Raw genomic sequence first — 21,670 nt, forward strand, 5'->3', positions numbered from 1 at the left:
AACACCCAGGGTCCACTGTCATTTTGTAACATTTGAGAGGATATTTTTAGCCTGACCTACTCCTTCTAGGGAGGGATGGGATTGAACACAAGGTTAATTTACTCTCTGTTGAATGGGGAGAATAATATCAGCTGGTGTTTCAACAATTCCATCAGAATCCACTCCACCAAACGAGATTAAAATCACTGCTTATGTTTCTTTAACAGTCATCCCATTGAGATGAGTCGATGTGCTCTTCAGTGAAGTGTCTGTGAAGGGAAACGGACCACATCCCATTTTGGGGACCCATTTGCACCACCCTGTGGTCTCAGACAGGCATGGTTAGATGGAGAATGAAGTCACTGCCCATCACTGTTCTGGGCACTATGTATGGCAATGCCATAAACACAATGAAGACAACCCCTCCAATTATCTGCAATAAATGCACGAACGTCATTGTCCCACCACGTACAAAGTCAACAGACAAACGCTCTCCCCATGTGAGACGTCCCAGCTCCACACTAGGATAGTATTTCCAACAATACCTTGGGTGAGGAGAACCACACAAGTGCTCGGTTAAGGGTTGTTCTGTGCTGTGGAGTCAATGTTCATTGGCTCCTGAACTGAGACTGTCAAAGTTCAATTAAACTCCCAGACACAAGAGGTTATTATGCAAATCAATGCATCACCAAACACTTCTGAGCAGATGAAGTAATTGTTTCCAAGCAGGACCAAACACTCCAGAACTTGGTGGTAGGGAGAGGGCTGTTTTCTCTGCTCCTGACTTACTTGTTCCTTCCCTGGATGCACGCTGCATTGACTGCACTCTTTACCCTGGTGAAGACGCTGATGATAACTGGGAGGCTCACTGAGATCTCAGAAGGTCATCGAATGTCAACTACTTTGGGTCTGGAGTCAAATATAGGCCAGATCAAGGCAGGGACTGATTTCCTGTCCTAATGACAGTGATGAACCAGATTGGTTTTTACCATCCCCTATAGTTTCATAATCATTATTGCTGACTAGCTTTATATTCTAGATTTAGTTAACTGGCAGAATTTAAATTCCCCAACTATTGTGGTGGGACCTGGATGTGTTTCCATCTGATTAGCCTGGGCCTCTGGATTACAGGTCCAGAGACATAAACTCAATGTCAGATTTGATTTGATAAGGCTCCTGGCAGGTGCTTCAGGACATTTTACTGCACCAGTATCATGGTGCTGCAGAAGGCAACGTTGATGGTTCACTGGTGGGGCAAGCTAACGTCACGTCTGTGCAATATACAATCACTCCTTCTTTATAATCTCAATCTTAACCATGGGCCATCTCCCTAGGATACAGGAGCTCCAAGACTTTGGTTAATATTAATATTTATTCCTAATCAAACAAAGTAAAACCCCATGGGGTCCATCAAAGAGTAGCAAATTGGATGCAAAATGGGCTCAGTGGCAGGAAGCAATGATTAATGAATGGTGACTGGAAGGCTGTTACTAGTGGGTTCCACAGGCCCAGGATGTGGTCCCTTTTGTAGGAAATATTAATGATTTAGACAAATGTAGGGAGATGAGAAAGAACTTTGAAGATGGTACAAAAAATGGCCCTGTAGTTTACAGTGAAGAGGACAGTTTTGGAAGGTATAGATGATCTGGTCTACTGGGCAGACAAATCACAAATGGAATTTAACCCAGTTAACCCAGAGAAGTGTGAGGTGCAACAGGGCAAGGGAATAGACAAGGAATGGGAGGACGGGGGTGGTGTAGAACAACAACATTTCCAAGGAATATGTGATCAAAGATCCTTAAAGGTAGCAGATGGGACAATAATATGGTTAATAAAGCACCTTTGTCAGCTTGAGGCTGAAGAGCATGGAGTTTATGATAGTACTGCGTTCAACATTAGTTCGACCACACCTTGAGTACTTCACATAGTTCCAGTCACCTCATTCTAGGAGGAGGTGCAGAGGTTTACGAGGATGTTGCCAGGATATGAGGAAGGACTACTGAGGCTGGGTTTGTTTATCTTGGAAAGGAGGCTGAGGGGAGACCTCATTGTGGTACATAAAGTTGTGAGAGGCTTAGACAGGGACATAGATGTAAGGTAATTGTTAGACTGAGTAGAAGGGAAACAAAGAAATGTGATTAGGCTGGATGGACGATGACCCAAATGGCCTCCTCCTGAGTTGGAGATTTTCAGTGGCTCCATGATTCCGTCAGTACCTTTTCTTGGTTGCAAATGCTACAAATACACTGGTCACCAATAAACAATTGGACCTACGGTGTGTGTGAACGAACCTTGTCCAAAAAGGAAGAGATTTCGTTCTGTCTGCCTGAACTCTGATGTTTCTGTTACCCAACCTCTCTCTCAGGTGGCCCTGGGTCTGGGAGTGAACACCTCGACTACCTGGCTCGGCTCGTTAAGTCCGTTCCTTAACGTTTTGGAACTGACTGAGTTCTACTACCTTAAAGGTCCTCCGGGATGCCACAGGGAAGCACTTCAGGCTTATGCTAAAATAGGTAAGGAGGTTGTACCGACGGGTGGGTTTAAAGCAAGATGGTGCCCATTATGGCTTGGTGGCCCCTGTAAGTGTGTCATTAGCCCATCTAGGCCAAGAGGGTCTTGTGTTCAAGGTTCAGTTCGTGCTGATACATACAGGTATGCAAGATGGATACAATTCCCCTCGCACCTTTGGGGAAGGAGAGAATACAGTACCAGCGAGGGTACCTTCTCCCGATTGCTGTCCAGTGATTAGAACTAAAGCAGTGATGGTTGGATGGGATGATACAGGAGCTCATGACAAAATACACAGAGAAACTCTCCGTCTGGGCTGAGATAAAGAAACAGAAGGTATGAGCTGCACAAACTGTGGTATCGAACGCGTCACCTACCTGTTGGAACTGCCCTCAAGGTAACCAAATACCAACTGACAAGTCCCTGAACATGCCCCAAGTGCTCAGAATTCAGAAATCCAGGTTCAAACGAGATAAATTGCAGTTGATGCTTCAAATGATTAGTGAGGGTGAGATTTCAAATCCCTGCTGGTCTGTGGAGCTGCCATTAGGAGCCACCCATTGCAGACACCACCTATTGACCAGCCTTTTCAACAGGTGAAGGTCACATCGTTCTCTCACCAGCAGTTACCTGGCACCAGAGGACGAGCAGATGGAGTTCCTCATCAGACAGTGGAACAGTCCATATGGAATTAAATACTTTAATCGCCATCAACTCTGGATGGGTTGATTTGCTTTCTTCATCCACATTTTTAACGTATTAACAAAGTTGGAGTCGAAGTCGAGTTTATTGTCAGATGCACAAGTCCATTGTACACGGGTGCAATGAAAAGCTTACTTGAAGCAGCATCGCAGGCACAGAGCATCAGATACACAACATTCACAAGAAAAATCATAAATTAAACATAAATTATACAAAAGTAAACAGGAAAAAACACAATTAGAACAAAAAAGTCCATTGTAGTGCAGAGTGGTCATAGTGTTGCTATACTGAGGTCGTGATTAGGGTTGTGCAGGTTGGTTCAAGAGCTGAATGATTGAAGGGAAGGAGCTGTTCTTGAACCTGGTGGTGTGGGATGACTATTAGTGAGGTTATATTCAATGACCTGTCACTGAACATCTCTCCACCATCATACGATGTAGTTAATCAGGAACAACAGCGTGTATGAAGCTTTTGTATAACAGCTTCATCGTAGTTACTTTCTAGAACCTATTTGCAACATCAGGCAAGCAATTCCCATCTCTGGGTTTCCTGTCTGTCACACTTCAACTGACCCACCGAAAAACTGTGTCCAAAAGCAAAAAAACTGGAAGAGAGTCCATCATCAGTCTGAGGTTAGCTGCACTCCGTACTGTACCAGAATGTCTCCAGTACAGTGTGATCAAATGTCTGCATAGATACAATTAGATTTTGACATTATTCACCTTCAATTTATCAAGAAGCTAATTGCACTTGACTCCTTCCTCACTAGTCATGGTACAATCAGACTTTCTCTCAATTGTCTCCCAGGACATGGCTTTAGGGTGAAAGGGGAAAGGTTTAGGGGGAACATTAGAGGGAACTTCTTCACTCAGAGAGTGGTGGGAGTGTGGAATGGGCTGCCATCTGATGTGGTAAAAGTGGGCTCGCTCTTAACTTTTAAGAGTAAATTGGATAGATACAAGGACGAGAGAAGTCTGGAGGGGTATGGGCTGGGGGCAGGTCAATGGGACTAGCAGAATAATGTTTCAGCACAGACTAGGAGGGTCGAATGGTCTGTTTTCTGTGCTGTAGTTTCCTATGGTTTCCTATGGAATCATTTGTTAGTTTAATGATGCTCACTAACTAGTCAAATAATGAAAGCACAATTTTCATTTGTGAATCTTCTCCATCACTCTCTTGTGGATCAGATCAGATGATGAATGTCCTTGGACAGCACATTTCAGATCTGTGTAGAAGGTGCACAACAACACAGTCGCCTTTGAGCAGAGTATCAGCTTATTTGATGGTGGGACCTGTGTGGGGGTCACCACTGACCAGAAACTGAAATGGACCATCCACATTAATAGTGCGGCAGCAGCAGCCCAGCCTGGGTATCCTGTGGTGGGTGAATCACTTCCCACCTCCCCAGAGTTTCCAGCATCCACAGAATCAAAATAGGAAGGAATTTCTTCAATCACTTGGATGGATTGGAGGAATTTAGTTATGGGGAGAGATTAGATAATCTGGGCTTGTTTTCCCTGGAGTGAAGGAGGCTGAGGGGGGACCTGATAGACGTGTATAAAATTATGAGAGGCACAGATAAGATAGGTAGTCAGAGTTTTTTCCCCCAGTAGGGGTACCGAAAACAAGAGGTCATAGGTTTAATGTGAGAGGAAGGAGGTTTAAGGGGGACCTGAGGGGTGAGTTTACACAGAGAGGGGTTGATATTTGGAACACACTGCCAGAGGAGGTGGTGGACTCAGATACAATCACTGTGTTTAGGAGGCATTTAGGTATTTGAATAGACAAAGTATAGAAGGATAGGAACCTAATGCATGCAAATGGGATTAGTGCATATGGGCAAAAAGGTCGGCATGGACATGGTTGGCCAAAGGGCCTGTTTCTGTGCTGTACGACTGTATGGCTCTGACAGGATGAATGCCATTCCAAGGGCAGAATCAACAATATCTAAATCAAAGCAACTCTTTTGACTGGCTCCCATCCATCACCCTGAGCATTCAGTCCACCAATGGCAGGTCACAGCTGCTGGGTGTGTCACCTGCTAAATGGAACACAGTTACTGACCACAGCTGAACAGAGAACTGCCAACCCGAGGGAGTACTTTAACCAGAAGAATTGTAGCAGTTCAAGTGGCTGAACATCACCCTCTCGTGGGCAAATAAGGATGGACAATAACTACCAGTCGCGCAGGTGATGCCAAAGTCCTGTAAATAAATGTGTGGGTGATATTTTCCCAGGGATTTCTCCAGCGACAGGTTAGATGGACAAACATCCACCTCCATCAGCTACGTGGAGGTTCCACCAACTTTCCACTGAAGCTGCAGCAGGAAACTCACCACAGGAGCTGCACAGTGGCTCAGCAGGTAGAGCCGCTGCCTCACTGCACCAGAGACCCCGGTTCAATCCTGACCTCGGGTGCTGTCTGTGTGGAGTTTGCATGTTCTCCTTGTGTCCACATGGGTTTCCCTCAGGTGCTCCGGTTTCCTCCCACATCCCAAAGATGTGCGGGTCGGTAGGTTAAATGGCCGCTGTAAATTGCCCCCAGTGTGTGTGTCAGGGGTAGAATCTGGGGGGAGCTAGTGAGAATGTGGGCGGAATAAGTTATCGGGAACGTTAGTGAGGGAATGGGCCAGCACAGACTCTGGGGCTGAATGGCCTCCCTCACTGTTGTAAGGATAATGGAGATTATGTTACTGACCATTGCTGATAAATGGAGACCTTCGTGGATTCACTTTCCATCTACTTGCAGTGCAGAGTCACCTGAAGGACCTGCGGGTCCGATTGAAGGGAGCACCGATGTTCACAGTGTGGCTCTCCGAGGGAAACCGCTGGAGCGTGGACGACATCCTGACTTATCGATCAGCATTCATCGAGGCCTTCGCCGACTGTGTAGCCAAAGGCCATCAGGCATACCTGAAGGTAACAAAGAAAGGTAGTCTCCTTGACAACAACATCTGAGAAGCCACTTACCCAATTATCTGAAGGAAGCACTCCTGAAGATGGAACATTGAGTAGACTGCTCCTCAATTCAGGCAGGTTATACTTAATCCTCTCACTGCACCCCACTTCCTGCCTGATCCTCATATCCCCAGAATTCCTCATTGCCTGAACATCTGCCTCACTGTGGCTGAGAAGATATCCAAACATCACCACCTCGGATTGAGTTGATGGGGAACTGCCCGGTCACCTCCATCTGGCCTGGTCATTGCCTGGTCATGATGTAAAGTTTTGTAAATTTGGCCTCAATATTGGAGCAAAAAGTTAAATGATTCTTATACTTGATCAGTGAGTCTCAGCAGGACAGGTGGTGTGGGGGATGGGTGGGATTGTGGGTGTGCGGAGTGTGGGATGCCTCTGTACTCTAAATTCTGTTTCCTTTTCAAGGTGCTTCTGTCTGCTCCAGGCTCCCCCTGGCAGTATCTTCCCACTGTTAAGTACTTTGTGCTATATTACTTTGAGGATCAAGAGGAAAGGTGGCGATGCTTTCCCCACCACGACTCTGTCGGACTTTACCACAATGTTTTCCTTTCAAAGGAGGCTGCGACTTTTCACTTCCGGAGAGTGGGTGAGTCACTGGAGGAGATGCAATCCCATCTCTGCGTCGGTGCGAGACACGAGGGACTGCATGCTGGAGACTGGAGCAACACACAAAGCGCTGGAGGAGCTCAGCGGGTCAGGCAGCATCTGTGGAGGAAGACAGACAGTCGACGTTACAGGTCGAGACTCTTCAAAGCAGGGTCCAGATGAAGGGTCTCGACTTGAAATGTCAGCTATTTCCCTCCGTAGATGCTGCCTGACCCACTGAGTTCCTCCGGCTCCTTTGTGTGTTGCTCTATCTAGTTGCTGTTGAGAATAGAGTCATAAAGCGTTGTACAGCACTGAAACAGGCCCTTCGGCCCACCACATCCGTGCCGACCATCTACATTATCCCATTTCCCAGCACTGGATCGTACCCTCTCTGCCTCACTGATCCATGCTTCTCCAGATGATTCTTAGATGTTGTGAGAGTCTCTGCCTCCACAACCACCTCAGGCAGTGCGTTCCAGATTCCCACCTCCCTCTGGATGAAACAGTTCTTCCTCAGACCCCTTCTACCGGAGGAGAAGTGTGATTAATCTTTGCTGCAGTGTTACAGATTTATTTATTCACTTAGCTGCTCCTCAGTCTTTTTCCCGGGGATTACATGGGAAAGGTGTGGTGGAGAGAGGGTAGAAACATCTACTCAACAGGCTCCACACACTATGAGAGTGGGAGAGGTGATGGGAGAGGGAGACCCTTACCGGTCTGCCCTGTAATTTTATATCAATGCCTCTCGACTCACTTCCACTCCAGCTTTGTAGATTCGGAGGACGCTGATGAGGACAATGTTGGAACCACAGGCTGAGGTTGGAGGTGCCTGATGATACAGGTGGCTGGGTATGGTGTGTGTGTGTGTGTGTGTGTGTGTGTTTGTGTCTGAGAGTGTGTGTGTGTGTGCAAGAGAGAGTGTGTGTGTGTGCAAGAGAGTGTGTCTGAGAGTGTGTGTGTGTTTGTGTGTGTGTGTGTGGGGGGGGGGTGTGGGGGGGTGTTGCATGGCCTCGAGGTTTTCAACACCATCTTGAATGCTCCTTCTCCACTCTGAGCAGCCATGGGCCAGGGATTCCCAGGAGTCAGTGGGGATGTTGCATTTCTTCAAGGAAGTTTTGGGCACATCCTCGAACCTTTTCCTCTGTCAGCCTGGTGATCTCCTCCTGTGATAGAGCTCAGGAGGGAGGGTCTGTTTCAGGAGGCTGGTGTGAGGATGAGAACAATGTGGCCTGTCCAACCCTCCAACAGCGACCAGTACCACCAAGAAGTCAGCAGGTAATAGTCTTCCCCTCCAAGTCACAGACTGGGTCGCCCACTCTGGAAGTATTTCAGGAGACTTGATTACATAACATATTGCACCAGATATGATTATATCAGGTGATGAACCCCCACGAATGACTGACTGAACCAGCTGGGTCACTGGCTCCGTGCTGTGGTTGCCAGTCTTGGTCCAGTCTGGAATGGAGGCTCAGGCCATACCTGGAAATCAATGAATGGGGTGGGCGAAGGTCTGGCAAATGAAGGACCATGTGGCAAACGTGAATCGTCCCATCTTGGCAAGAAAAGTTAAAAAAGGATAATTACCTAAATGGTGAGGGATGCAGAGGGATGATGGTGTCTTGGTGCAGGATCCATGAAAGGCCAGTGTGTTCGTTCAGCAAGCAGTTACCAAAGCTGACAGAACATTATTGTTTATTACTGGGAAAAGTGAGTAAAGGTTGGACAGGTTTGGCTTGTATCCCCTGGGGTTTAGGAGAGTGGGAGGGAACAATTGAAACATATCCTGAGGGGTGGATTGGAGAGGATTCTTCCCCTTGTGGGAGAATCTAAAACTAGGGGTCACTGTTTCAGATTTAGATGTCACCCGTTTGAGACAGAGGTCAGGTAAATTATTTTCTCTCAGAGGATTGTGAGTCAGAAGTTCTCCTGCTGAAGCAGCTTTGAATATTTTCACGGCGGAGATAGATTCTTGTTAAGCGAGGAGTGAAAGGTTATCGTGGATCGATGGGAATGCAGAGCTGAGGTTTCAATCAATGGTCCTATTAAATGGTGGAGTGGGTCAAAGGGCGTGACCTCCTCCTGCTCATACGGACTGCTGCTCTGGCACTTGCATTGGACGGGAAGGTCTGATGCCCTTGACTCTGTTAAGCTGGCAGCTTCAGCCCCTCTGCATGTGTCTCTGGGCTGGTTCAATCCAGGGGCTGAATAAGCAGCAGCCACTGCACAGAGACTGATGGATTTATCAGTCAGTCAGCTCTGGGAGATTTGTCTCAGTCCTGGGAGACTTCCAGAAACATCCAGGAGGGTCGGCGATTCTAGTCACAAAACATCCTGAGTGGGAAATACGTCACCTTTCCGTCATCATGGCCGAGTCTAAATGCTGAAGGTCCCTCCCAAACCGTATTGTGGGAGCAGCTTCACCAGAAGGAAGACAACGGTTCGGGAAGGCTGCTCGTCCCTCGTTCAACCTTCTCAATGAGTCAGTCACACAGCACGGAAACAGGCCCTTCGGCCCAACTCCTCCATGCCAACCAAGGTGCCCACCTAAGCTAGTCCCACTTGCCCGTGTTTGGCCCATATCCCTCTATGTCTCCTGGGTAATTAGGGATGGGCAGTAAATGCTGGCCCAGTCTGTAATACCCACACCCAGGAAAATATGTAACAGTAATCAAAGTTAGGCTCGGCTGCAGTGAGCAGTTCTGCAAGTGAGAGGGGACATTGCTGGGGAGAGAGTCTTAGAGACGAGAAAAGTTTGGAAAGACTGGGTTATGTTCTTTTGGGCAGACGAGGCTCAGTGGAGTCTAAATACGATATCTCTAGCAGCAGAGGACAATGTCCTGGGGTGTCCATTTACGGAAATTGGTGGAAGGATAAGATGGGAAATGAAGAATATTTTCTTCATCCAGAGGTTGGTGGAGATTGGAACCGACTGCCTGAAAGGGTGGTCAACATACAACCCCTCAATATCTGGGAGCAACATGGGATCAGCACCTGAGGAGGTGTGATCTACAGCCAAGGGCAATGAGGTGGAATTTGGCTGCATGGATCTTCCACAACCGTTACTGACTCAATGGGCTCTCACTCACGTGGTAAGTTTCTGGGATTCTAAGGAAATACCAATATCCCTTTCAGGGTCCAGATTGGGTGGGCGAACAGGAACCATCTCTGCAATCCTGCCACCCCTTCCTTTTGTTCTCTGGGCCTTCCCTCGACCTCAGAGGAACAGCCGCGTGATTCCTGTGGGCCCACCTTGCCTTTGCCCTTTCTCCCTCACTTTCCTATTCTGTGGTGGCATGCCCAATAACACAATCCCCTCAGGGAAGAGAAAGGGGGTAAGAGGCGAAATGCTGCAGGTGCCACATTAACACTGCCCCAGAAGGAAAGCAAACAACTTTATAACTCATGACACAGCCAATGACGTCATAAAGACAACTAGTTAACGGCAGGAAAACCTTCAACCATTCAGAAGCTACTCAAACCTAAACCAAATACAAATTCAACTGAACAGCAATGTACACAAAAGCTAGGTATAAATAGATTCCAATTGCCACATACTTATAGAGTAACGTAACTTGTCAGGGCTGTGTTTTCTTCAGCAACGTCTCAGCACATAGCAGTAAGGAAAACAACTGGGCTGGCGGTGCTAATTAGGCCGATAGATGGACGATGAAATGAAGAGCAGTTCCCCTTTCCCCCTGGCTCTGGTTGTCCTGGACCTTGCCCCAAGAGCTCAGCAGGAGACAGTGGAATGGCTGGTGGGTCGCATCGAGGCTCCAAAGTCCTCAGATGGGGCAGAGCTGAAGGTAAAGCTGGTTGAGCGTTCAGAGACCAAGGGGACAGTCCTGCTGGTGGGTGCCACTTTGGACAGGTTGCTCCGTGGGGCAGAGGAAGTGGCGCTGGTGAAGGTTTACAAAGACGGGAACTTCCGACCCTTCATTTACGCCGACCGTGACAATTTCCGCGAGACAGAGACCCAGCTCCTGACCGCTGCGGAGATGCTCTACATCATCAAGTACCTGCTGGACAATCTCAAGGCGAAGGACGAGGAGCACATCCCTGGGGAGGCTACGGCCAAACTTTACCCTGGCAAACACATCTTTGAGGAACTGTGGAGCAGCAGACTGTTAACCAAAATGTACCCCATGCACAACCGGGAAGAACTGGAGAAGCTGAAAGCCATGTGGAGGAACCGCAGTTACCTAATTGACCAACCTGTGCAGGCTCTGAGAAACTATTTTGGTGAGTCAGTTGCCCTGTATTTTAGTTTTCTTGGCTACTTCACCTGGGGTCTGGCCTTTCGGACTCTCCTGGAACTGTTTTTCTACCTCACCAACCTGAAGGACTACGGCGGATGTGTTGTCTGCGCTCTCTACAACATGCTGTGGTCCACCGTGTTCCTCGAGGGTTGGAAGCGCCGCAGTTCAGAGCTGGCTTTTAAATGGGGAACCCTCCGGCAGATGGAGAACTTCGACAGGGTCAGGGCTGGCTTCCAAGAGAATCTGAGGATAGACCAGACCAAAGAACCTTTAGTGCTTGACAGGGAACGAAGCATTAGGATGGCATTCAGATCCATCCCATTTCTAGTTGGAAGCCTGCTTGTCAGTGTCTCCCTCATCATGATGTTCCTCACTGCGGACAAGAAGGCCAGAGAACATGACCGGAAGGAGCAATCAGTGCAGAGCTTGTTGATGACATATGTCCCAATCCTGGTCTACAGCACCAGTGTAGAAGTGCTGAACAGGGTGTATCTCTTCCTAGCCAAGCTCATCACAGAGAAGGAGAACCATCGCTTGGTGTCCACTCACGAAACCCACCTGATGGCCAAGGTCCTCATCTTCTACCTCATCAATAATTTTGGCATGCACTACTATGTTGCCTTTTATCTGAGGGACCTGAAATTGTTGGCAGACGTCCTTTCTGCTCAGCTGCTCATCCACCAGGTTGTGGGACAATTCTTTGATACCGTGCTCCCGTACTGGACAACAAAGTACAGGCTGGTGCACTTAAACAAAAAGCTCCTGCCCCCTGCCAACACTGGCCTTCACCTGATCGAAACTGAGGCCAACCTCAAGGATTCGAAGGACGGCTTGCTGGAAGATTACCTAGAGCTGTTCATAAAGTTTGGCTTTGTGTCCCTTTTCTCAAGTGTTTACCCACTCGCTGGTTCTTTTAGTTTTTTGAACAACCTCCTGGGCATCAAGTTGGAAAGCATGAAGTTCAGCAAGGTATTGCAGAGGCAATTTCCAATTCCTTCTGCAAATATCGGGGCCTGGCGCCTAGCCTTTGAATACCTCACCAGCCTGGCGATAATCACCAACTGCGGGCTCATTAGCATGTCCCCAGAGTTCAGGAACCTCTTTGCTGACCTCCCTGACCTTCACTACTTCCTCCTCGCTGTGGCCTTGGAGCATGGCTTCTTCGGTATCCAGCGGGTGCTACACCTGGCTGTCCCAGAGATACCTGCCGACATGGAGATCAAGCTGAACAAAATTGAGCAGGAGTGCAGAAGAGCTATGTTCTACAATGAATCATGTCGATGAGGCTCCTTCAGAAGTATCTCCCAAATCTCAAAATCATTAAAGCTGTTCCCTTTTAAGCCACCAGCGGTGACTTGTTCACCTGATCACTGTACAGCCTCATCTTTCAAAGTTGGTCTTCACCGGATTCTAAAGGTCCCGTTTCACAGAACAGAAATGTGACTTTCTTTTGCCCCAGTGTCTCTCGCTCCTACCAACAACTTCCAAGCTCAGCCGTTATGGTTTTGTAGGAACACAGCAAGCCTTTCCCTCTAAATCCAAAGGTTGTGGGTTCAAGTTCCATTCCCGAGACATGAGCACACAAACCTGGGCTGACACCACGCGAGGTGTCACCTTTTGTATGAGGCATTAAACCGAAGGCTTGCCTGCTCTGTGGGTGAATGTAACGGTTTCTCTCACACTGTTTGGAAGAAGAGCAGGAACCATATCACTGTTGTCCTGTCAACATTACTAAAAAACAGATTATCTGTTCGTGATCACATTGCTCTTTGTGGGATTTTGCTTTGCTTTAATTGGCTGCCACATTCAAACGGTGACTACATTTCCGAAATGCTTCAATGGCTGTGAAGTGCTTTGGAAAAGGTGCTATGTAAATGTAAGTCTCCTTTCTTTTTAGCCATCCCCAGGAGTGTCTTTCACAAGCTTCGGGGAGTTGGTGGGCGAGAGTGACCTAGCAGTGGAGGTGAGTCCTCTTCTCCCTCACTTCACAACAGGTTGTTCAGTGGGAGAATTCATCAAGTTGCCCTCTGCCCTGGGGTCCATGGAATCCACCAACCCTCCCGCAGCGTCACCCCAACTCCCAGCTCCGACACACCCTCCACTGCCATCTTGGTGGAACTCATTTAACAAAGCACATAGACTTTTTGTTTTTAGCACCCCCTAAAAACAAGGGGGCAGAGGTCTAAGATCAGAAGCGAGAGATTTAAAAGTGACATCAGGGGCAGCTTCTTCACACAAAGGGTGGTGCGTATTTGGAATGAGTTGCCAGGAATCGTGTTTGAGGTGGGAATGTCAGCAACGTTTAAAAGCCATCCAGATAAGCACGTGGATAGGAGAGCTTTAGAGGGCTATGGGCCAAACGTGGGCAGATGGGACCAGCTCGCTGGGCAACACAGTTGGCATGGACGAGTTGGGCCGAAGGGCCTACTTCCAAGCTGTATGACTCTGTGACTCTATCTCATGGTAAGGAACAGAAGCAGCCCTTGGTGCCTGCTTCCCCATTCCATAAAGCCACAGCTGATTTTCTACCTCAGCACCACCATCCTACACTGACCCCATATCCCGAGTCCCTCAATAAATTTCTGTCAGTGGCCGAGCCCCCACAACCTCTGGGCGGAGAATTCCTGAGATTCACCACCCTCTGGGTGAGGAACCTTCTTCTCATCTCAGTCCTCAACGACTGACCCTTATTTTGAAACTGTGACCAGTGGCTCTGGACACCCCAGCCAAGGGAACCTCCAGCTCCATGTCTCCTGTCAAGCCCCCTAAGAACTTGGTATGTTCCAATGAGATCACCTCTCATTCGTCTCATCACTAAAGTGCAGAGGCTGAGTCTGGTGAATCTCTGCTGAACTCAGAATCAGACTTGCAGGTCCCCTGGATCAAATACATGCCAACTGACTGAGTTAGTCCCAAATTATGTTTCCATTAGTTCTTCAGTGATCCTGATGGGCTGCTAAAATGAAGGCAGCTCAGGGCTGACCTGGTGATCTGTGCTGGGTTTGCAGGGATGCTGATGGAGAAGGAGGAACAGACAAGCCTCTCTGGCAGAGACACAGAGACGGCAGATGTTGGAATCTGGAGAAACACACAAGGCGCTGGAGGAACTCAGCGGGTCAGGCTGCGTCTGTGGAGGGAACTGAACAGTCGACGTTTCAGGTCCAGTTGAAGGGCCTCATCCGGAAACGTCGACCGTCCGTTTCCCTCCATAGATGCTGCCTGACCCGCTGAGTTCCTCCAAGACTCTCTGGCAGACCTTTAGTAATGTTCTTGTGCATGGAAAGTCTGCAAAGCTAAATAATGAGCTGAGATTCACCACAATGCCAGAAGAGTTGAACAGTGCAGATACTGCTTAGACTAAGGAGACACAAGAGATGGCAGATGTTGGAATCTGGAGCAACAATCTGCTAGAGAAACTCAGGGGGTTGGGCAGCATCTGCTCCAGATTAGGACTGATGCAGGGTTTTGACCCAAAATGTCGACAATTCCTTTCCTGCCCCAGATGCTGTTCGACCTGCTGATCCCCCAGCAGATTGTTTCTTACTGCTTCGACTAATCCTGAGTGTGGGCCAGCCTGACAGAGGTGTCTACTACTTGGGGATTCTGTAGGGTAGATACAGAGAAACTACTTCCACAAAGAATGTTCCACAAAGGAACAAAAGTATGTCTCATAGCTCCAGAGACCGGGGTTCGATCCTGACCTCTGGTGCTGTCTGTGTGGAGTTTGCATGTTCTCCTTGTGATGGTATGGGTTTCCTTTGGATACTCCAGTTTCCTCCCACATCCCAAAGACATTCGGTAGGTTAATTGACCTCTGTAAATTACCCTTTAATGTAGTTAAGTGGCAAAAGAATAAAAGGGGTGTTGGTGGGCTACAGGGAAATAAGGGGGGGGGAATGGGATTGATGGGATTGCCCTGTTGGGAGCTGGCATGGACCCAATGGGTTGAATGGCCTCCTCCTGTTTTGCATCACCTTGAAGTTACAGCCAGGATATCTGTGGGTGACGTCAGGCAGTGTCCCTTCACACAGGTACTGAAAGCTGCAGTGGCCCTTGTAGAGTATTTGTCTCCAGCCTTCGCTGTGCCTGATTCCAGTGGTTCTGCGTTACCACCGGATAAAAAAAGTTGGAAGCGAGATTCCATTTCTCCAGACTGATATTCCCAGCACAGAAACACATGCCGTCGTCATCACACAGACAGGCCATGTGGTCAACTGGTCCATACCCCACTCAAGCTCGACACAAACCTCCTCCCTTCCCCCTTCACCCAAACCATCTCACCTCCTTGCTTGCTCCCTCTGTACTTGTCTAACTTCCCTTCAGTGAATCCATCCCTGAGCAGCACAAAACTAATCCCTTAAAAGGCAAGTTATAAATGTTTGTTTCAAAGGCACCTCAGCCACTTGAAACAATGTCATTTCTGGAAATGTGAGCTTGGAGTATGTTGCAGATAAAATGAACAAAATTAACACTAAATTAATATGAGTGAGATTGACAGGTTTTTGTGGTAAAGGATAACAAGGGATAGGGAACTGTGGTGGAGTGGGGATTCCAATTCTATCAGCCCTGATCTAACTGAATGGTGGAGGTCGCTTTGGGGGCTGAGTGCCTCTTCCTGCTCCCATATCACCACTGCCTCGCTTCACATCAAAAGCTGACATCATTAGGAATTGCTGTAGCAACTCGGTTCATTCGGCACAGATTAGAAGCCAGTTTGCACTGTTCAGTTTGCACTGTTCCACAGTACATTTGGTGGAAATAAAATTGCTCAGGCAGAGAGGCAAAATGTATTAACCATGCAGCCCAGATTTGGCTACACTATATGGTCCAGTTATAACGAGTACACCCTTCCATTTATTTTCAACAAATGTTTCAACACTTGAGACCCACCTCATCCTACAGTGGGTGCACTGAGGGTGGGACGTGTGACTGTATGTGTGGTGCACAGAGCCACACAGTGAGCTAAGAGATGGCTTCCATTGTACGCACACTGAGAATGTAACGTGATAAATTGATTTTGCTCTTTCCCTTCTGTGTCCAGTTAAAATGAGATGCAAAGGGGACAAAGTGGAGCAGATGGTAGTGTAGGGGCAGGCACAGTAGCGCAGCGGTTAGCATAACACTATTACAGCGCCGGCGACCCAGGTTCAATTCTAGCCACTGTCTGTAAGGAGTTTGTACGTTCTCCCCGCGCCTGCATGGGTTTCCTCCGGGTGCTCCGGTTTCCTCCCACATTCCAAAGACATACGGGATAGGAAGCTGTGGGCATGCTATGTTGGTGCCAGAAGCGTGGCGACACTTGCGGGCTGCCCCAGAACACTCTACACAAAAAGATGTATTTCACTGTGTGTTTTGATGTACGTGTGACTAATAAGGATATCTTAAAGTCTCCTCACTCTGCCAGCACTAAAAATTTACTGCCCTCCCTAATTTCCCTTGTGAAGCTAGTGGCGAGCTGCCTTCTTCAACTGCTGGAGACTTCTGTTGAAGGTGGAGGTCAAGGCCTCCACAACAAAGCTGTCCAGGAACACGTGTGATCCAGTATTTGAGGTCACAGTGCAGACAAAGAAAGTAGAAGCAGCATTGTCCGTCTAAAAGCGTGACTTTAGGGGAGATGAGATTGGGAAAAGCTGCTTGTTCTGTGAGAAAATAATAAAGCTGTTTTTCAGAACAGTGATGTTGAAAATGACACAGAAGACGGACTTTGGGGGATGCACTACTGGTGACCTCAGTCTGAGGAGGATCACATTGGACTAAGGACGATGGCCCAAAAAAATGTGGCAAAGTGAGGAATTAAGTTTCCCAGCGAGTGTTCAGGTAGCCCAAAATAGGAACAATATCCTGTACTCCAGGTATCTGACTGTACAGCATCTTTATACACAGTAGTGCTGAGGAATTTCTGGGCCAATATGTTTCTTGTCATCGGGAAGAAATGGAAACTAGTTTTCCTTAAGTTTTCAAGAGGAATCACCAAGTTCAAGTGCAATAAAGTTTGGAGGCAGGAACAAAAACCGAGCTGCTGGAGGAACTCAGCAGGTCAGGCAGCATCTGTGGAGGGAAATGGTCAGTCGATATTTTGTGCCCTTCATCTGAAGCCTTCCACGTGCTATGCTATCAGTACTAAACTGTTGGGTCAAATTAGGCCAGAGGCAGCTGAGCTGTCTCTCTAAAAACAAAATAATTATACACACAACTAAGCAGCAAATGCCCTGGGAGTGCATTGACTGCAGGTCACTTAACTTGATCAAGAAACAGTAGATGCTTAAATGGGAAGGTAGAGGACTGGTACCCAGGATCAGTTCAATCCAATGTGGTAAAGAGTTGGTTTTCCAGCCGGGGGTTGTCACGGTGAAGTTAGGAGCGCAGTTACAGAACAAATAGCTTTCTGTTTCTTGTTCAGAATCAGAGTGGAGAATGAGGGGGGGAAGGAGTGGTGCCCAGAAATAAACTGTTCTCCTTGAACAAGGTTGCAGCAAAAATATTTTAGGAATTCCTGGCTTATCATATTTCCCATGTTCTATTTCCTAATGACATAAGAGGGGGTCATTTGGCCCATCGAGTCTATTCTAGCTCTCAGAGTGAGCCCATCATTTCCATTCCCCCACTTATTTCTCTGTAACTTAATCTCACTTACATGTCCATCAAATCTCCACCCATCTACACCAGGGGCAACTTACGGCAGTCAATTACCCTGGTGGCCTGCACATATTGGGCTGTGGCAGGAAACTGGAGCACCCTGGGAAACCCACGCAGACACAGGGAGAATGTGCAAACTCCACACAGGCAGCTCCGGAGGTTGGGATTGAACCCGGGGTCACTGGAGCTTGGCTGTCTCAGGATATCTGAGGTGGGGACATTTTCTGTGCATTTGGTTGCTGATATAAATCCTAGAACTTCCCACTCAGCAGTACTGAGGGAGCTCCTTCATCACACCAACTGTGGGGGACAAGAGTATGGCTCACCACCACCCCCTCAATGGCAGGTAGGCATGGACAATAAATGCTGGCCTTGCCAGTAACACCATCATTCTGAAAATGAACTTAAATCACCTGGAAATTTCAACTTGAAAGAGTGCAGTAATGCAGAATCTGGAATAGGTTTTAATAGGTCAGGGAACAGGAGGGGGCTGGGATTAGGTGCTTTACTCTGAAACAGAGAACCATTATAGGCATGATGGGCTGAATGGTCTTGTCCTGTGCTGTAAAGTTTGATGATTATGATTTGAACCATGAAGTTTGAAAGCCTTTCCATGTTTCAGTGCATTTCATGCCTTGGAATGTGCCCTAGGTCCTCCTGGAGACCCATTCAGTGGTTCAAACCTCCACAGAGTGATGATGGGACTGGATGCTGACATTCTCAAGAGTTTTCTGAAGGAAGACATTCTAAATACCTACAGGTTCGTATCTCCTACCTTGCAAGGTCTCTCCTTCAGGGTGGCTGTCCACCATCAATCCAACAACCATTTTCAGAAGGAGAAGCAGTTTAACTGATTCAGACCAGGGAGCTGAGATTGACTTTGATGCTTCCAGCTTCTGGGAGGTGAGGTGTGCTGGGGCAAATCCTGCTCCTCACCACAACTCAGTTGAATTCCTTCTAGAGCTGTATGTGAGCAGATTTCAGTGTTAGACTTGCTCGGCAGGAAACAGCCGAATCCTAGCTTCTGGCTGCACCGTTCCTCTACCCTAAGTGACATTTGCTTTGCAGCAACTTCATTTACCGAGCTTCTTAAATGTACTGCCTTTGTTTTGTTATCCTTGCTCCGAACATAGGCAAGACCAGTATTTCATAGGATCAGCAATGGGAAGTCTTTGGTGGATTAAACCCATGATGGTTCTTTGATCGATCGGATTGAATTTTTCAAAGACATATTGAAGTACGTTGATGAGGGCAGTGCAGTCGTTGTAGTCTACATGGACTTCAATAAGGCCTTTAACATGATCACATACAGACTGGTCCAAAAGGTTAGAGACTTTGGAATCCAGGGCAAACTGGCTTGGTGATAGGAAGCAGAGGGTGATGGGAGGAGAGTTGCTTTAGTGGTTGGATTGGAAGCCTGTGACCAGCGGCGTACCACAGGGACTGGGACTGGCACCCTTACTGTTTGTCATATACATTAACAATGTGGATATAGTTCACAGATGACACGAAAAATCAGTGGCGTTGTTGATGGCAAGGAGGGTAGCTGTATGCTACAGAAAGATCTTGATTAGTTGGCAAAATGTGCATGGCAGATAGGATTTAATCTGAGTAAGTGTGAGGTGATCCATTTTGGGAGGATTAATAAACCAAGGATACACACAAACAATGGGTGGGAACAGAGGGACCTTGGTGTACATGTCCAAGGATCCCCGAAAGTGGCAGCACAGGTAGATACGGGATACCTGTCTTCACAATGGTGCTACCTACTGAAACAGGCTTCTCATCCATTTCTGACAAATTACTAACGAGCGTTTAACCAACTCACAACCCCACTGCAATGTTGCATCACCAATAAAACCAAAACATGTGGAAGGAGGGAGCGAGGGATGAGCTAACTTGAGGATGGCCCAGTGTATTGATAGGGTGGACGTAATAATTCCTCTTGAGGGAAAACCAAAACTATAAGCCCTAAACATAAGATGAAAACAGAAAATGCTGGAAAAACTCAGCAGGTCAGGCTACATCTGTGGGAAGAGAAAAAGAGTTAATGTCTCAGGTCAAACACCCTCTGTCAGAAGTTGTACCATCACCTCCCTGTTCTTACATCCTGTTCCCCAGCAAAGGAAGGCAAGGATCCTGTCCACCTTCTTCACACCATATCACCTGTGCTGCTACCTTCAGGCTTCCTTGGACAGGTGCTCAAAATCCCTCTGTTCCTTAGTATTTTCTCAGGTCCTCCCCAGTGTTAGACCTGAGACGTTAACTCTGCTTCTCTTCCCACAGATGCAGCCTGACCTGCTGAGTGTTTCTAACATTTTCTGTTTTTACTTTAGATTTCCGACATTGGCAGTTTTTTTTAATTTTTAGCTCTACAAATAAAACAGACACCAGCAGGGCAGTGGCAAAAAACATTCCCACCCAGAGAGTAGTGAGATTGTGAAGCTCCCTACCACCAGCAATAGTGTACGATGATGCAGGAAACCCAGGGGGGTGAGGAATGGACGGGCAGGCTGGGGAAGGCAGGTGGGACATCGACACTAGATGGCCTATTGCAGATACTATGTTAAATGTTCTCCTAACACATTTTCTCATCGGTTTAGGTTAGCAGCGTTGAAGTGCTTGATTGGTCCGCGCTATGACATCATCCCAGCATGCTGGCGAATGTTGCACAGCGCGGCCGCTCAGCTCGACTACCTCAACCGACTCAATGAGACCATTCAGGTCAGTCTCATCGGACCTGGGGAGTCTTTCTCCTCAGCCAGAGCAAAACAAAGTCCGTTAGCCCTTTCCTTCCTTAAAAATATCATCAGGAAATAATTTCAGGCCCAGACTCCCTCCCGTTCAATGAGTGAGTTCATGCTGTCGCCACCAGATGGGTCAGTTTTTCTATGATTTATGTGGATTCTGGGACCTCTCAAGTGCCTGATTGTCAATGGTCTCGTCCACCACTGGAGCAGTGTGACTGAGCCCTAAACCGTTCTCACCAGATATTCCATCAGGCAGTAGGGTCTTCACTGACATTTTCTGCTTCCTGATCTTGGGGCCAATTGTGTGATGAGAGTGGGACATTCTCACTGACCCAGTACAGGGAAGAATTCCACCAAAGATCTTCCAAGCCTGTAGAGCCAGCAACATCAGCAATACATTGACTTGCTGGTCCAATGAGCCCAATCAGCATATTTCACTGTGTGCCACACCAGGTAATTAGCAAACCAATGGGAAAATTTCCAGTGTTGTGTTTCAGAACTCTTCACCAGGCTGATGAAGGCAACCTGGCAAGTTTGGAAGGTTTCATTGCAATGTTCTCTCTGGAGAGAGGAAATATTTAGCATTGAGTGGCCTTCTGGTGAAATTGGTGATAGCTCTGTGATGACTGAAGAGGTGCAGAGAGGCACAGAGCTGCCCTGTTGCACATTGGAATGTGAACGCACAGCTGAGCTTCTTCCTGGTGAAGGTCTGCACCATGATAAAGTACCGCAGTATAAGTCTGATGCTGGTAAAGATCCCACACAGCAATTCAGGAACCACTGTGACCACTTTCTACTTCTGATATAAAGGTTTTGTTCCACTTCTATTTATATTGGATGGTGGAACATTAAGGGAGAAGTTGTGCATTGAGCAGATTTCTTTTTACACTCAGGAACTCCTATCAGTTGAAAACATGAATGACCTCGAGACAACTGGAGCAAGTCTGGGTAAGGTTATAGGTGGGTGCTTTTCCCTATTTGGGAACGCTGTTCCCTTTATCCCGCTGTGCATCATGTGACATATGCCTGGCCGGGAATGCCAAGCAACAACCTGTCGCAATGACTTCAGTTGGCAGCCGGTACACAACAACCCAACAGTCACATGATACCAGTTATGAAATGCTGTCACGTCCCAAATATAGGAAGTACAGCGGGCATGTTATGCATGGCAAGATCCCACGAGCAGCAATATGCTCATCTACTTTATTCAGGGTTAAATGACAGGAGAATTCCTCAGTTCCTGAAAATTGTACTGTAGGATCTTATGCATTC

The 21,670-nt window shown here is 47.6% G+C and overlaps 1 protein-coding gene and 1 long non-coding RNA gene across 2 annotated transcripts in view; both read left to right on the forward strand.

Moving 5' to 3' along the window:
* The window catches only part of LOC127584859 (uncharacterized), a 51,693-nt gene that overhangs the window by 26,385 nt on the left and 3,638 nt on the right, over positions 1–21,670 (forward strand). The window contains exons 15-20 of the mRNA XM_052041826.1: positions 2,345–2,492; positions 5,939–6,108; positions 6,574–6,754; positions 18,300–18,408; positions 20,252–20,372; positions 21,292–21,346. Of these exons, the coding sequence (XP_051897786.1) occupies positions 2,345–2,492; positions 5,939–6,108; positions 6,574–6,754; positions 18,300–18,408; positions 20,252–20,372; positions 21,292–21,346 (784 nt within the window). The remainder of the gene's footprint in view (positions 1–2,344; positions 2,493–5,938; positions 6,109–6,573; positions 6,755–18,299; positions 18,409–20,251; positions 20,373–21,291; positions 21,347–21,670) is intronic.
* Positions 9,777–16,696, forward strand: LOC127584926 (uncharacterized). Its single transcript, XR_007958446.1, has 3 exons — positions 9,777–9,845; positions 12,910–12,975; positions 16,682–16,696. It is a non-coding gene; the product is annotated as an uncharacterized LOC127584926 (long non-coding RNA).

The sequence above is a fragment of the Pristis pectinata genome, chromosome 31 (assembly GCF_009764475.1).
Source record: "Pristis pectinata isolate sPriPec2 chromosome 31, sPriPec2.1.pri, whole genome shotgun sequence".
Taxonomy (NCBI): Eukaryota; Metazoa; Chordata; class Chondrichthyes; order Rhinopristiformes; family Pristidae; genus Pristis; species Pristis pectinata.